Below are 12,648 nucleotides of genomic sequence, written 5' to 3'. Positions count from 1 at the left end.
CCTGGAAGACAGGCTTTTGTGCTCATTGAGGGGTCAGAAAAGGAGATGTCAGTCCTGAATGAAGCAAGAGATTTGAAATGAGGACTGTACATAAAGTCAGGAGCCCCAGAGTCACAGAAGCAGCTGCAGTGAAAAGGCAGAGCCATTGCTCATTGGCGTGGTCACTGTGTCCCAGTCAGAACTCAAAATTAAAGACAAAACAACTGAAGCCTATGCTGCACAGGAACTTGAGGTATGATTGTTACACTAGATTGTGATTTCAGGACCCCCTCCCGCACCACACAGGTATTTGGTTCAAACTGGGTATGGTGGCACAGGGCTTTAATCCCAGCACTCTGGAAGAAGAGACAGGTTGATCTCTGTGAGTTTTAGGCCAACTTGGTCTACATAGTGAACTCCAGGTCAGTTGGAGGTATATAATGAGAACCTGTCTCAAAACAACAACATGCAAATAACAACAGCAACAGCAAATCAGAATATTTGGTTCCTAGGAAGTAAATCTCCATTAGCATTCTGCAAAAACCTGTCTAAGGCCACATTAGATTCCCACAGAGGAAGCGTTGGAGTGAATTTATTTTCCAAGACTATAAAACATGGACACATTCCACCACCGTGAAGCTGCAAACCAGACAACCAGAATGAAATACCCAGGGATCTCAGATAATGGAGTGACGTGAGATAGCCTGTAACTTTATTTAAAAAAAACAAAAAACAAAAAAACTGTTAACAGCAGTGAAAGAGGGAATTGAAGAAGGTACAACACCATTAAAAACAACACATTAGGAAAAATAAACAAAACCATAGGAAATGAAAGCATGTTTAGTAAAGATGAGCATCTCCTAGATGAGTTAAACAATGCAATTGAAGATGCTGAAGAGAGTGGCAGTGAGATGGAAGTACATGAGCAAAACCCTCAGATGGAGCAGGGGGAGAAAGGGTTGGGGAGGAGACAGGAGAAGCCATGAGGGTGGGGGGTGGGGAGCAAGTGAGGACTGATAGAGGTTGAGTAGGAGTTCCAGGAATAGAGGATATTGGGAACTGGCAAGAGGAAATATTCCAAGAGTTAATGGCCGAAGGTTTTTAATGATCCAACAGATCTGAATCGTCAGTTTAAAGCAGCTAAATGACTCATTGAATAGAATCTATGAAGAAATCCACATCATGGTGTAAAACCAAATGCAAAGAGAAAGATCTTAGAGGAAGTAGATTTGGCAGGTCACATTCTATAAAAATACCATGTAGACGGATGAAAAACGTTTATCGTCAGCAGCAAAGGTTATAAATGCATGTAATCACACCTTCAATATTCTCAGCAAGAATGTGTGTCAACCAGGAATTCTGTACCAGATAAATTATCATTCCAGGCTAAGGGGCGGGATTAACAACTGTTTATTCTAGTATATACTGTTGGGTGTGGTGATTTGTAACTGTAAATTCCAGCATTTGGGAGACTGAGCAATAGAAACAGGTCTTTTAGGTTAGCCTGGGCTACATGTTGAGTTCAAGACCAGCCTAATTTACATAGGAAGGAAGATCTTTTCTCTCTCACACACAAAAGTGAACAAAACATCGATAGCTGTGTAACAAGTCTAAGGAAGCAGCAACCATAAAATGTAACAGTGACTAACACAAGGGACAAGAGGATTGTTTACCCAAAATATCTACTACTGATATTTGAGAAGGAAACTGGACAAAGCTTCATGAAGATCTTGTCCATTACCCATCTCCCCATCCCCAAAGGAGTTAATTATGCACTGTAGACTTCATTAAGCTAAGTGTGAATATTAAAATTATAACAGCAAGCACCCAAAGTAGAAATGTATAATCCATAAGTGAACAGGATGAATAAAAGAGAATAAAGATCCAAACAGTCAGTCAATCCAAGTGAAGCAATAAGAAAACACACCTGACAGCAAATGTAAACATATTGATTATCACACGAGTAGGAAAATCTGTTAGTGAAGAATAGACAGTCTTGCCAGGCACACACAGAATCACAGCACATTGGAGGAGGTACGGGAGAACTGGAGTTTGAGGCCAACCTGAGCTATCAACACAATTCTCTTTCAAAAACAGATATTCTCAGATAGTATCATAAATTATAAATCAAAGGGCAAAGATAAGATGTTTAATTACTGGTGTTTGAACAATTGTCTAGCCATCCGAGAAAAGATGAAATTAGATCCTTATCTTCTACAATGCACAAAAATACCTTCCAGATGGGGTAAAGACTTAAATATGAAAAAATTATCAGAATTTTTGAAAGAAATTTTAAGATACTAATTTTTAATTTTAATCTTAATTTGGGGATGCAATTTAATAGGCAATTTACCAAAAGCACACACACATGTACTCACATGAATACACACGAACAATACATGCACGCACGCACATGCATGTGTACACATGCACATGCATCGAAGAGAATAACACAGCAGTCTAAGAAATTTTCAAAAAAATGGAATAAAAGATATAAAAATAAACATGACTGAGGCACATTGTCTAAATGACACAGAATATATATGTCTATATGTCATATGGCCAGTCTCTCCAAAAAGTAAGGAAATGCAAATTCAAACCACAGTGAGATACCATTCTACACGGAATAAAATTTTAAAAATATAGATGTTAATAGTCATCATGGGCAGTAGAAATCCCCAAATATTTCTGGTGGAAATTAACGCTGTATAAGCACTTTGGAGAGCAGTGCTGCCCTACAAACTAAAGGTGAGCATACACTAGACCACATCTGTCCCTGCATGTGTGTGTGTAGCACAGGCTTTGCCGGTGTGCAGAGGGAGGGCACAAAACTGTCCATTTCAGTGACGTTTGCAATAGTTAAGTCAGAAACTACTCAAATGTACGCCCGGAGAAGAAGCCAGAACCGCTCTTTTGTCACTTTGGCTCTGACAGGATGGGTAACGAACAAACTGTCACCAGCATCCACAGGGCACTCTCAGCAACCTGTCGGTAACTGAGGGAGTGAGATTCCACAAGGACCTGTGGTGATGACAGCAGAGGGATGGCAGCAATCCTAGCAGTGGTGGCATTGCCACCGTGCCTGCTGTGTTTCCAGGCTACCCGTTGTGTGAGAACGCAGCAGATCTCACTCACAGACACCCTGTGACAGTCACTGTTGCTAGCATCTCTGTGAAGATGAAGGACTTGAGGTGGTGAGATGTGTGCTATGCCATCATTTATGTAGAAATCAGAAATTGCCATGGTGGCCTATGCCTCTTAGAGATAGGTTTATATAATAATGATTCTGGGATGATACATGTCAGGATGAGGGGCGAGTAGCAGGGAGAGATGGACAGGAAAGTCTTACGCATGCCTACTGGGTTTGCTTCTTTAAACACAAGTGCAAGGATCTGAGAGCTGGGAGACAGCTCAGGGCTTCAGGGCACTTGCTGCTCCTGCAGTGGACCTGAATTCTGTTCCCAGCACCCATATGGCTGCTTACAACCCTTTGTGACTCCAGTTCCACTGGCTGTTGCACCCTCTGTGGCTCCCTTGGGCACCAGCTACACACACAGAAAACTTACATACATGTAGGCTAAAGCACTCATGCACATAAAATAAAAACAAATAAATCTTTTGGAAAGAAAGAAAGAAAGAAAGAAAGAAAGAAAGAAAGAAAGAAAGAAAGAAAGAAAGGAGGAAGGAAAGAAGTATTTGGAGCAAACTAGACAAAATGTTAGCAATTGCTACACCTCTCGCATCTGGGTGGTGAGTACCTGAATGCTGATAATTATTTTCTAATGTTCTGGATGCCAAAATGTAAATTTAGATAAGAGAGACCATGGAAAGATTTGAGCAAATTTGGCACTTTGAAGGAATGAGAAAGCCTAACTTGTGCACTCATGGTCACGGGGATGTGACAACAGAGAATAGCAAAGCAGAGAAACAGGTTAGGATGGGACCCTAAGCTTTGTGTTCATTGCTCACGTGACTTCGGACACATTATTTATTTTCTAAGTCTCTGTTGTTTCATTTGTAGGACCAAGGTAATAGTGCATCCCTGTTGGGTTGAAACAAGGAGTAAGAGATAAAGATCTGCGTCAGATGCAAACAGTGTCTGCTGATAGCGTCCAGGACAGGAGGGAGAAAATGGGACCAGGATCCAAGCACCGCAGCAGCAATAGCCCCTATGCCCAGTGCCATGCTCATTGCTCTAGTTTAGGACAAACAATGGGCAAAAGCAAGATGAGACCTCAAGTCTTAGGCTAGGGGTACAATTTGGTCCACAAGGGCAAGGACTGCAGAATAAGGCTAAAATGAGAAACCCAGTTATGAGACCCAGGCACCAGTCACACGGGAGGCAAACTGGCTTTGCCAGAAGCTGGAAGGATGTAAGGAACCGTTAGATCCCAGCAGGGAGCCGCCCTTGACTTTGTAAGCGCTCTTTCAGTGGGTGGACCATTAAGGCCTCCAGTTCTTCTTTCTTCTTTCTCTTCTCTTCTGTTTTTTTTTTTTTTTTTTTTTTTTTTTTTTTTTTTTTTTTTTTTTTTTTTTTTTTTTGTAAACCTTCTTGCTTCTATGCAATCAGGAGAGCGTAGGCTGGAAAATGAAAAGGACAATTTTGAAAAGGGAGCTGAAGACAAGTTCATGCTGGATGCTCCGGATTTGGGGCAGCTGATGAAGATCAATGTGGGCCACAACAACAAGGGGGGCTCTGCAGGTTGGTTCCTGTCCAAGGTAAGTTCAGCTGCTCGTCTGCAGTCCCTGAGGCATGGGAGGGTAATGTCTGGCTTTTCAGAGGCCTGAAACTGAGCCTAGTTTTCTGCTCTAGATTTGCCGGCCCCTACTCTCTTGTTTAAGTCCACTGTCCTTCCATGCTGCCCTCCTAGAGGCCTCCAAAACTGAACTTGTTAAAACTTCTAGAATCCTAGTTCTCTCATCTGATCCAGCCAAGGCCTAACTATCCTTCAAGGTTCTACCATGAAGCTTCTGACCTTCCTAATTGTTCTCTCTCTCTCTCTCTCTCTCTCTCTCTCTCTCTCTCTCTCTCTCTCGTCTGTGTGTGTGTGTGTTGTGTGTGTGTGTGTGTGTGTGTGTGTGTGTGTGTGTGTGTATGTGGGTTCCCCTCATCTGTATGGAACAGAACCCTGCTCCATCAGGCTATATAACAGTTATGGAAATTACTAAGTGTGGAGAGTAGTCACAACTGGATACCCCGTAATGTCCTAAACATACTGACTTCAAGGCCACTCCCTTATTTCACCTAGGTGTCCTGAGCCTGAGTGGTAGGGAGTGAGGGCTGTGTAAGCCCAGGGTCAGGGAGGAAGTGAGGGCTGTATAGTCCAGGGTCATTTGATGGTGTCTCTGACCCATCTAGGAAGGATAAACAAATTGCCCCTGTTGGCAGTTTTATCCTTCCCTCTCCATTTTAGGGTATGTCTTATCCTTTTTAGCCTTCACATTGGGAAGTCTTGCCTTGTGGTATGGTGTGTCTCTACAGCCACAAAACATGGCTTCATCATGACAGTCCCTTTCTCTGGACTCAGTCTCACCTATAAGGACTCATCACTCCAGTTTGCTCTTGACTCTCAGAAGATCTACTTTTCTTATGGGCTTGTTGGGAGGTGAAGAATACTCCTTCCAGATAATGGCTTTTGCTTGTCACCATGCATGCACATGCGCGCACGCGCACACACACACACACACACACACACACACACACACACACACACACACACCAAACAAACAAACCCTTGTGGTATATGCTTTCCCTGTTCATCATAGAGTATATCTGTCTTTCCAGTCTTGTTTTATAGCTGGGACTGAAAGGCACATGTTGGGAGGTACTTTCAGCTCTCTGGTATGTTCTAGAAGACACAACATCAATAACCTAGCTTATGGTTGTTTTGCTTGGGAGGCTTCATTTATGGCCACTTACGTTTGCCTCACTGGCAGCTGCTGGTGCTTTATGACATGACCACCAGGTCCCAGAATTCCTTGTCCCTGGTTTCAGTCCAGAGTTTCCCCTTGCTTCTCACCAATAAGGTCAGAAGTCCAACCTTCAGCAGGGGAGAAGCAATCATCTCATATGCTAGTTTTCAAAGCCCAGCCCCCAGTTCTTTCATCCCATCTCATCGAGCACACCCTGACATACTTCTTGCTTCAATTTTCTAAAATGCCTCCAAGCAGAGGAGGATTAGTGGCTGTGATTCAAGGAGGGGTGACTGCTAGTCACCCCTGGATAGCTGTATGAGGATTTCCTAGTAGCGGCTGTCTGTGAGCAACTTTCCTTGAGGCGTGCGAAGACTCAAGGGCATTCTTAGAGTATACTCTAGTGACTGGAGGGAGTGGTAGGTCACCAGGTATACCCTCAGTGACACTTAGGCTCGTTCCTTCCTCTCTTCTCCTTCTCAGATTATTATTGAAGACATTGGGAACAAAAGGAAATATGATTTCCCCCTTAACCGCTGGCTGGCACTGGATGAAGATGATGGCAAAATCCAAAGAGACATCTTAGTGGGCGGAGCTGAGATCTCAGGTGGGTTGGAGAGTGGTGAGGCCCCAGCTGGGTCATCCTTTCTTCTCAGAGTCAGTGTCCATGTCTGTGGGCTTAAGACTGGTCATGTGAGAGCATCTTTGCTGCCTCAGAAAATGGTCTGGTTCTCTAGGTTGCAGCTGAGGCTGTTGGTATCAAGGGTGACAGGGTAATGGCCCTAGGCATTACCAGTTATGGGTAGAGGGAACTGAAAGAGGAAGCCAGAAGGAGAATTTGTGACCCTCTTACATTTTCTATAATCCTTAGAGCCACCTACAGCATAGGTATTGTCTTGTTCCCAACTCACAGATGAGAAAACTGAGGCATATTGAAGCTAAGAAAGTGGTCCAGGGTCACACAGCCTGTTGAAGACAGACTTGGTATTTGGTCTGCCTCCTAAAGTCCTCTTACCACTGTAGATTCCACAGGAAACCTCCATCCCTCAGCCTGCCTGAGGTGGTCATTTGGGTTCTAGAAAATTCATGTGTGCTTCAGACATCTGAGAATTTGCTCTTCTGTCCAAGTCCCTTTGACTGGAGATACAGCCAGAGTTGTGCAGTGTAACATCTAGATTGCAACACAGATTGGCTCCAGGTGGCCAGCTGCCCATCAGAAGATCTTCAACACTCCTTTCCCACCACCTTGCAGCCCTTCCATCGCCTCTGCTGCGCCTGTCCATGGTCACCCATGATTCCCTCCAGCACCCGTGTTTGTCTGTCCCCTCTCCTCTCCCTGCCATGTTTGCTGTTTCCTTTGTTCTTAAACCCTGGGACAGAATAAAAGAATGCCGGCAAACCCTTCACAGGATTTCTGGTGCAAATGCTGGCACTCTCTCTTTTTTTCTTTTTGCCCTATTTAGGAGTTTACTTAGCCCTCTGTGGTTCTTTTGCATAATTCCAAGGGCTCACAATACCTCCTGACTGATCAAAACCCAAGATGACCTAACTTAGAGTGGCCCCTCGCCCTTCCTCAGCCCAGGTGGGAGGGGAGGTATTAGTGCCCCCTCTTCAAAAGTTCTATTTTCCAATCAAAGAGTGAGCTAAATGAACCAGATAGACCAGATATAAATCTCCATCAATGGACTTGACTATTATAATTAGATCACATGTAACAAAATTTATCTAGCAGCTATTAATAATGCACACACGGTAATTAACATAAATAATATGTCCTATTCTTAGAAGTTCAACTTCCTTCTTCTCTTTGTTTCTTATAATCAGTGCTGACAGTTTCCCAAAGTAATAGATGCAGTTCATCCCCAAAACTCACATATTCTAACAATGTTGAAAAACAAAATGAGGTGGTGGTGGGCACTGGATGTGGCCTGAGCAAGTAAAACACGAGGGAACACGGGTGTGTGCGGTAGAGTAGTGCCATAGCCAAGATGGAAACGGAGATATTCTGATGCAGCCCACTTTGAATCATCTCTGCCTCTCTCTCCACACCAGCCATAACATATATTGTCACTGTCTTCACTGGGGATATCCGTGGAGCTGGAACCAAATCTAAAATCTACTTGGTCATGTATGGAGCCAGAGGGAATAAGAACAGTGGGAAAATCTTCCTGGAGGGTGGCGTGTTCGACAGGGGCCGCACAGACATCTTCCACATTGACCTGGCTGTCCTTCTTAGCCCCCTGAGCCGGGTCTCCATTGGGCATGGCAATGTAGGCGTCAACCGAGGCTGGTACTGTGAGAAGGTAAGGTGCCAATGTGTGGGCATTCTTGTGTTCAACTGCTTCCTCTTCAACCTTGGTGTACAAACTCTATCCTGCATCCCTGTGATGGATCTTCTCAGTTGTCAATTCTCTCACCTCAAATCCATTGCTTTGCTGGCATGAGAGCCTATTTCTTTGGGATTCTGGCATATACTGAAGAGCAGCTGATACACCCAGCCTCATGGACTGAGAAACTATTGGATTCTTGGGCTCCTTGTTGTTAGACAGCAATTGTTGAGATGGCTGGACCACAGCCCGTACAACTGTAATAAATCCCATTTATATGTGTGTATATACATATACACACATGGAATGAATTATTCCATCACGTCTGTTTCTCTAGAGGACTCTACTTCTCTTAAACCAGCCAGTTATAGAGTACATAGTAATCCCTTGCACAAGATCTTGTCCATCTTTTTGTCTTGTTTGTAGGGACTTATGAGAGTGAGGACTGACTCCAAACACAGCATTGGCTACCATAGATACTTACCTGCCGGTTACAGATGACATGATTGCTGGTGGTGAAATCAATGACAAATTTAAAATAAATCTGCAGGGTCTGTACATTGCCTTGAGTCCAGCCTGTCCTGACAGGGAGTTCCCCCCATGCAATCTGGTTTACAGAATAGGACTCACAAAGAAAGAAAGAGGAGAGAAAGAAAATTGCAATTTAGTTATCATCCTGTCCCTTATGTTTAATGCATTCTGTATTGTTGAAAGAAGCCTATTTATCTTAAAATTATGAAAATACAGGGATCAGGGGCTGGAGAGATGACTCACCAGTTAAGAGCACTGGCAGTTCTTCCAGAGGGCCTAAGTTCAGCTCTCAGTACCCACATGGCAGCTCACAATCATCTGTAACTACAATTCCAGGGGGGTTTGACACCCTCTTTTGGTCTTTAGGGTGCCCACAAAGAGTGCATGAACATACATGCTGACCAATACTTATATACACCAAATAAATAATAAAAATTATTTAAAGCTATGAAAATATGTTTCTACATTCCCTTCTAAAAACAGTAAAGTTTGGATTTTCCTATTCATGTCTTTAATCTGTTAGTAATTATTTTGTGAGATAGGTCTTTTTCAGATATATATCAAAATACTTTATTAAAGGGTTTATAAACTCCCGTAAAGTTCCAAGGCTAGAGAGATGGCTCAGCAGTTAAGAGCTCTTGCTGCTTTTGCTGTAGGCCTGGCTTTGGTTTCCAGCTCCTACTTACAACTGTCTATAACTCCAGTTACAGGGATTCTGATGCCCTTTTCTGGCCTCCGCAGGTAATATATATATATATATATATATATATATATATATATATATATTGCACATAAATACATGCAGGCAAAACACTAACACATAATTAAATCCATCTTCCCGTCTTATACCTGTCAGAATGGCCAATGCTGGAGAGGATGTGGAGAAAGGGGGAACACTCCTCCATTGCTGGTGGGAGAGCAAACTTGTACATGCTTTGGAAATCAGTATAGTGGTTTCTCAGAAAATTGGGAATCAATCTGCCACAAGACCCAGCAATACCACTGTTGGGCATATAACCAAAGGATGCACACTCACACCACAAGAACATCTGCACAATTATGCTCATAGCACCATCATTTGTAATAGCCAGAACCTGGAAACAACCTATATGTCCCTCAACTGAAGAATGGATAAGGAAAATGTGGGACATTAACACAATGGTTAAAAAAAATGGCATCTTGAAATTTGCAGGCAAATGCATGGAACTAGAAAAACATCCAGACCCAGGAAGACAAATATGATATGTACTCACTCATAAGTGGATATGATACATAAAGCAAAGGATAAAGCAAAGGACAACCAGCCTACAGTCCACAACTCCAGAGAACCTAGGCAACAAAGAGGACCCTAAGAGAGACATACATGGATTAACCTAATATGGAAAAAATACAAGATCTCCTGAGTAAATTGGGAGGAGGGTGGAAGGGGAGAGGGGAAGAGGAAAGGAGAGTAGGGTAAAATGTATAGCTCAATAAAGTAAGGTAATTAAAAAAATAAGTTCATCTTTAAAATCACCTGAATTCTTGATAATAATATACCTGATCTTTAATCCAGACCCACTGAGTCAGATTTTCCAAGATTCTGGATAATTAACAAGTTTTTTAGATTTAGAAGGGAAGATATAGGGAACTAAATCCTTGTGTAATCTATTCAGTGCTCTGCCACTGGCTATATCCTCAGTCCTTTTCTTCCTTCTCCCTCTTCCCTTTCCTCCTCCTCCCCATCTCTCTGTCATCTCTATCTCTGCCTCTCTCTATGTATCTATTTCTGTGTCTCTTTTATAAGTTTTGAGACAGAGTCACCATCTCCCAGGTTGGCCTTGCACTCACTCTGCAGTAACTGAGATTACAGGCCAGTACCATCAGGACTTAACTGGATAGTTCTTGTCATTAAGGGAGTTTGGGAAGCAATGATTTACTCAGTGGGAAATGAAGCTTCGTTTTTGTTTTTGTTCTTCCCACTGAAAGTAAAGTCAGTGCTCTCCAAAGCAAACAAAACAAAGCACACGGCAACCCAAATCCCTTGTGCTTTCTACTCTATCCCAAGTATTGATTTAGTCCTTTTCTGCACCAATACAGCATCCACTGCCTTCATTTTAGGTATTTGTACTATTTCTGCTAGGACAAATTAAACCCAAGTTACTCCTGTTTCTCAAGGGTATATTGACATCTGTCACCATTTACTATCCCATAGAATTTAGAATCTCCTCCCCAACTTGATAAAGTGTCAACTGGATCTACAGAGTCCCTGGAAAAACTAATATTTTTCAACATACCAACTTCCCTTATCTATGAGCCTGGTGCACTTCTTATAATTTAGGTCTTTAAACTTTTTTCAATGTAGTTTTATATTTTTTCTTCAAGATAGTGTATGTCTTTGTTAGATATACTCATGCATATCTTAGATTTGTGTTGCCATAAATGCCCTTAAAACTTATCTTTTCTAACTATTGGTTGCTGATTAAGTATTTCCCATGTACCGGGTTTACATGGATCTCTCTCTTTAAACTCTGCATTAATTTTAATCACTTCTCCATACATTCTTTGAACATTTTCTCTGTCAGCAAGTCTTCCTGAGCTTTGTTGGTCTCCAGTCTCCTTACCCACAGAGAAGCTTACTGCTTTTTAAATTTTGAGCACATAGTCTAAGATCTACAGTAGAATGCCGAACAGGTTGAATAGTTTTGTTTCTAATTGTGTTTGAGATTTTGGGGGATGGGCATCACGCATGCTAACTCTACCTCTGAACTGCCCTCCAGTCTTTGATTTTTATTTGAAAACAATTGCTTCTAATGTTTTATTTTGTTAGGTGTGTTTGAATGGGTTGGTGTATGTTATTAAATGGATTAAACACATTCTTTTCTATTTTTTCAATGTTGAGTTGTTTTCTGAGCTGGTGTTGAATTCTCTTTAACACTGGTTTCTGTTTGTAGTGAGTTAGTTAGTCCCATGATCTTTCTGTTTTATTAAGTTGGTACACTGCAGCCTGAATATGCTCTTTAATGCTCAGTCAACACTGTTGTTTCTTTAGGTTATATGTAGTGATGGTGGATTGCAATTTTACATGTTCTGATAATTGGCTTGCCAACATTTAATATGAAATTTTTCTATATAAGTGACACTGACACTGTTTTTAATACTAGAAATATTTCTTATTAGAAATCATCTTTCAAAAACATAATTTAGTATAGTATAGTATAGTATAATTTAGTATCATAAAATACACTCTCTGTGATGTGCTTTAAAAAAGCTCTTGGGAACATTTACAACATGTATTTCATCAACATTGAATTTTGTTTTTGTTTTTGGAGACAGGGTTTCTCTGTATTGTTTTGGAGCCAGTCCTGGAACTCGCCCTGTAGACTAGACTGGCCTCAAACTCACAGAGATCCACCTGCCTCTGCCTCCCGTGTGCTGGGATTAAAGGTGTGCGCCAACAACACCCGGCCAACATTGAATTTAAGATTTTGGCTTTGTTTATTCGATTGTATTAGTTACCTTTGATATTTGAATCTTCTATATCATTGGTGATATTTCTTTTTTTTTCATTTTTCTTTTCTTCTTTTTTAAAATCTGTCATTTGCTAAGAAAGGTCTTCTCTAATTTCTCAGATACTTCAGCATCTTTTTCTAGAATTGATTATCTTTGCTGGGCATGGTTTGAGGCCATGCTGTCAGGCACAGACATACCTTCCTAGTGAAGTGAACCCTTACATAGTCTAACATAAGGGCCAAGAGTCAAGTTAAAGAAGGCGCAATCAACTGTGATCACTTTAAATACCTGACAACAAGGAACCATTGAGATGATGGCTAGTAAATATGCTCCAGCAGTGGCTTCTTTGCCTGGAGAAGATTCTGCAGCATCTGGGACATCCCTTCTGACAGCCACATTCTGAGTG

At 41.9% G+C, this 12,648-nt stretch overlaps 1 protein-coding gene across 3 annotated transcripts in view; it reads left to right on the top strand.

The window, feature by feature from the left end:
* Positions 1-12,648, top strand: part of Loxhd1 (lipoxygenase homology domains 1) — a 144,719-nt gene that overhangs the window by 33,757 nt on the left and 98,314 nt on the right. For all 3 annotated transcript variants that reach the window (XM_027397946.2, XM_027397945.2, XM_035439026.1), the window contains exons 6-8: positions 4,550-4,698; positions 6,376-6,499; positions 7,945-8,195. In XM_027397946.2, the coding sequence (XP_027253747.1) occupies positions 4,550-4,698; positions 6,376-6,499; positions 7,945-8,195 (524 nt within the window). The remainder of the gene's footprint in view (positions 1-4,549; positions 4,699-6,375; positions 6,500-7,944; positions 8,196-12,648) is intronic.

Source organism: Cricetulus griseus, chromosome 2 (genome assembly GCF_003668045.3).
Source record: "Cricetulus griseus strain 17A/GY chromosome 2, alternate assembly CriGri-PICRH-1.0, whole genome shotgun sequence".
NCBI classification, from domain to species: Eukaryota; Metazoa; Chordata; class Mammalia; order Rodentia; family Cricetidae; genus Cricetulus; species Cricetulus griseus.
This window is presented reverse-complemented; position numbering and strand designations above follow the sequence as displayed.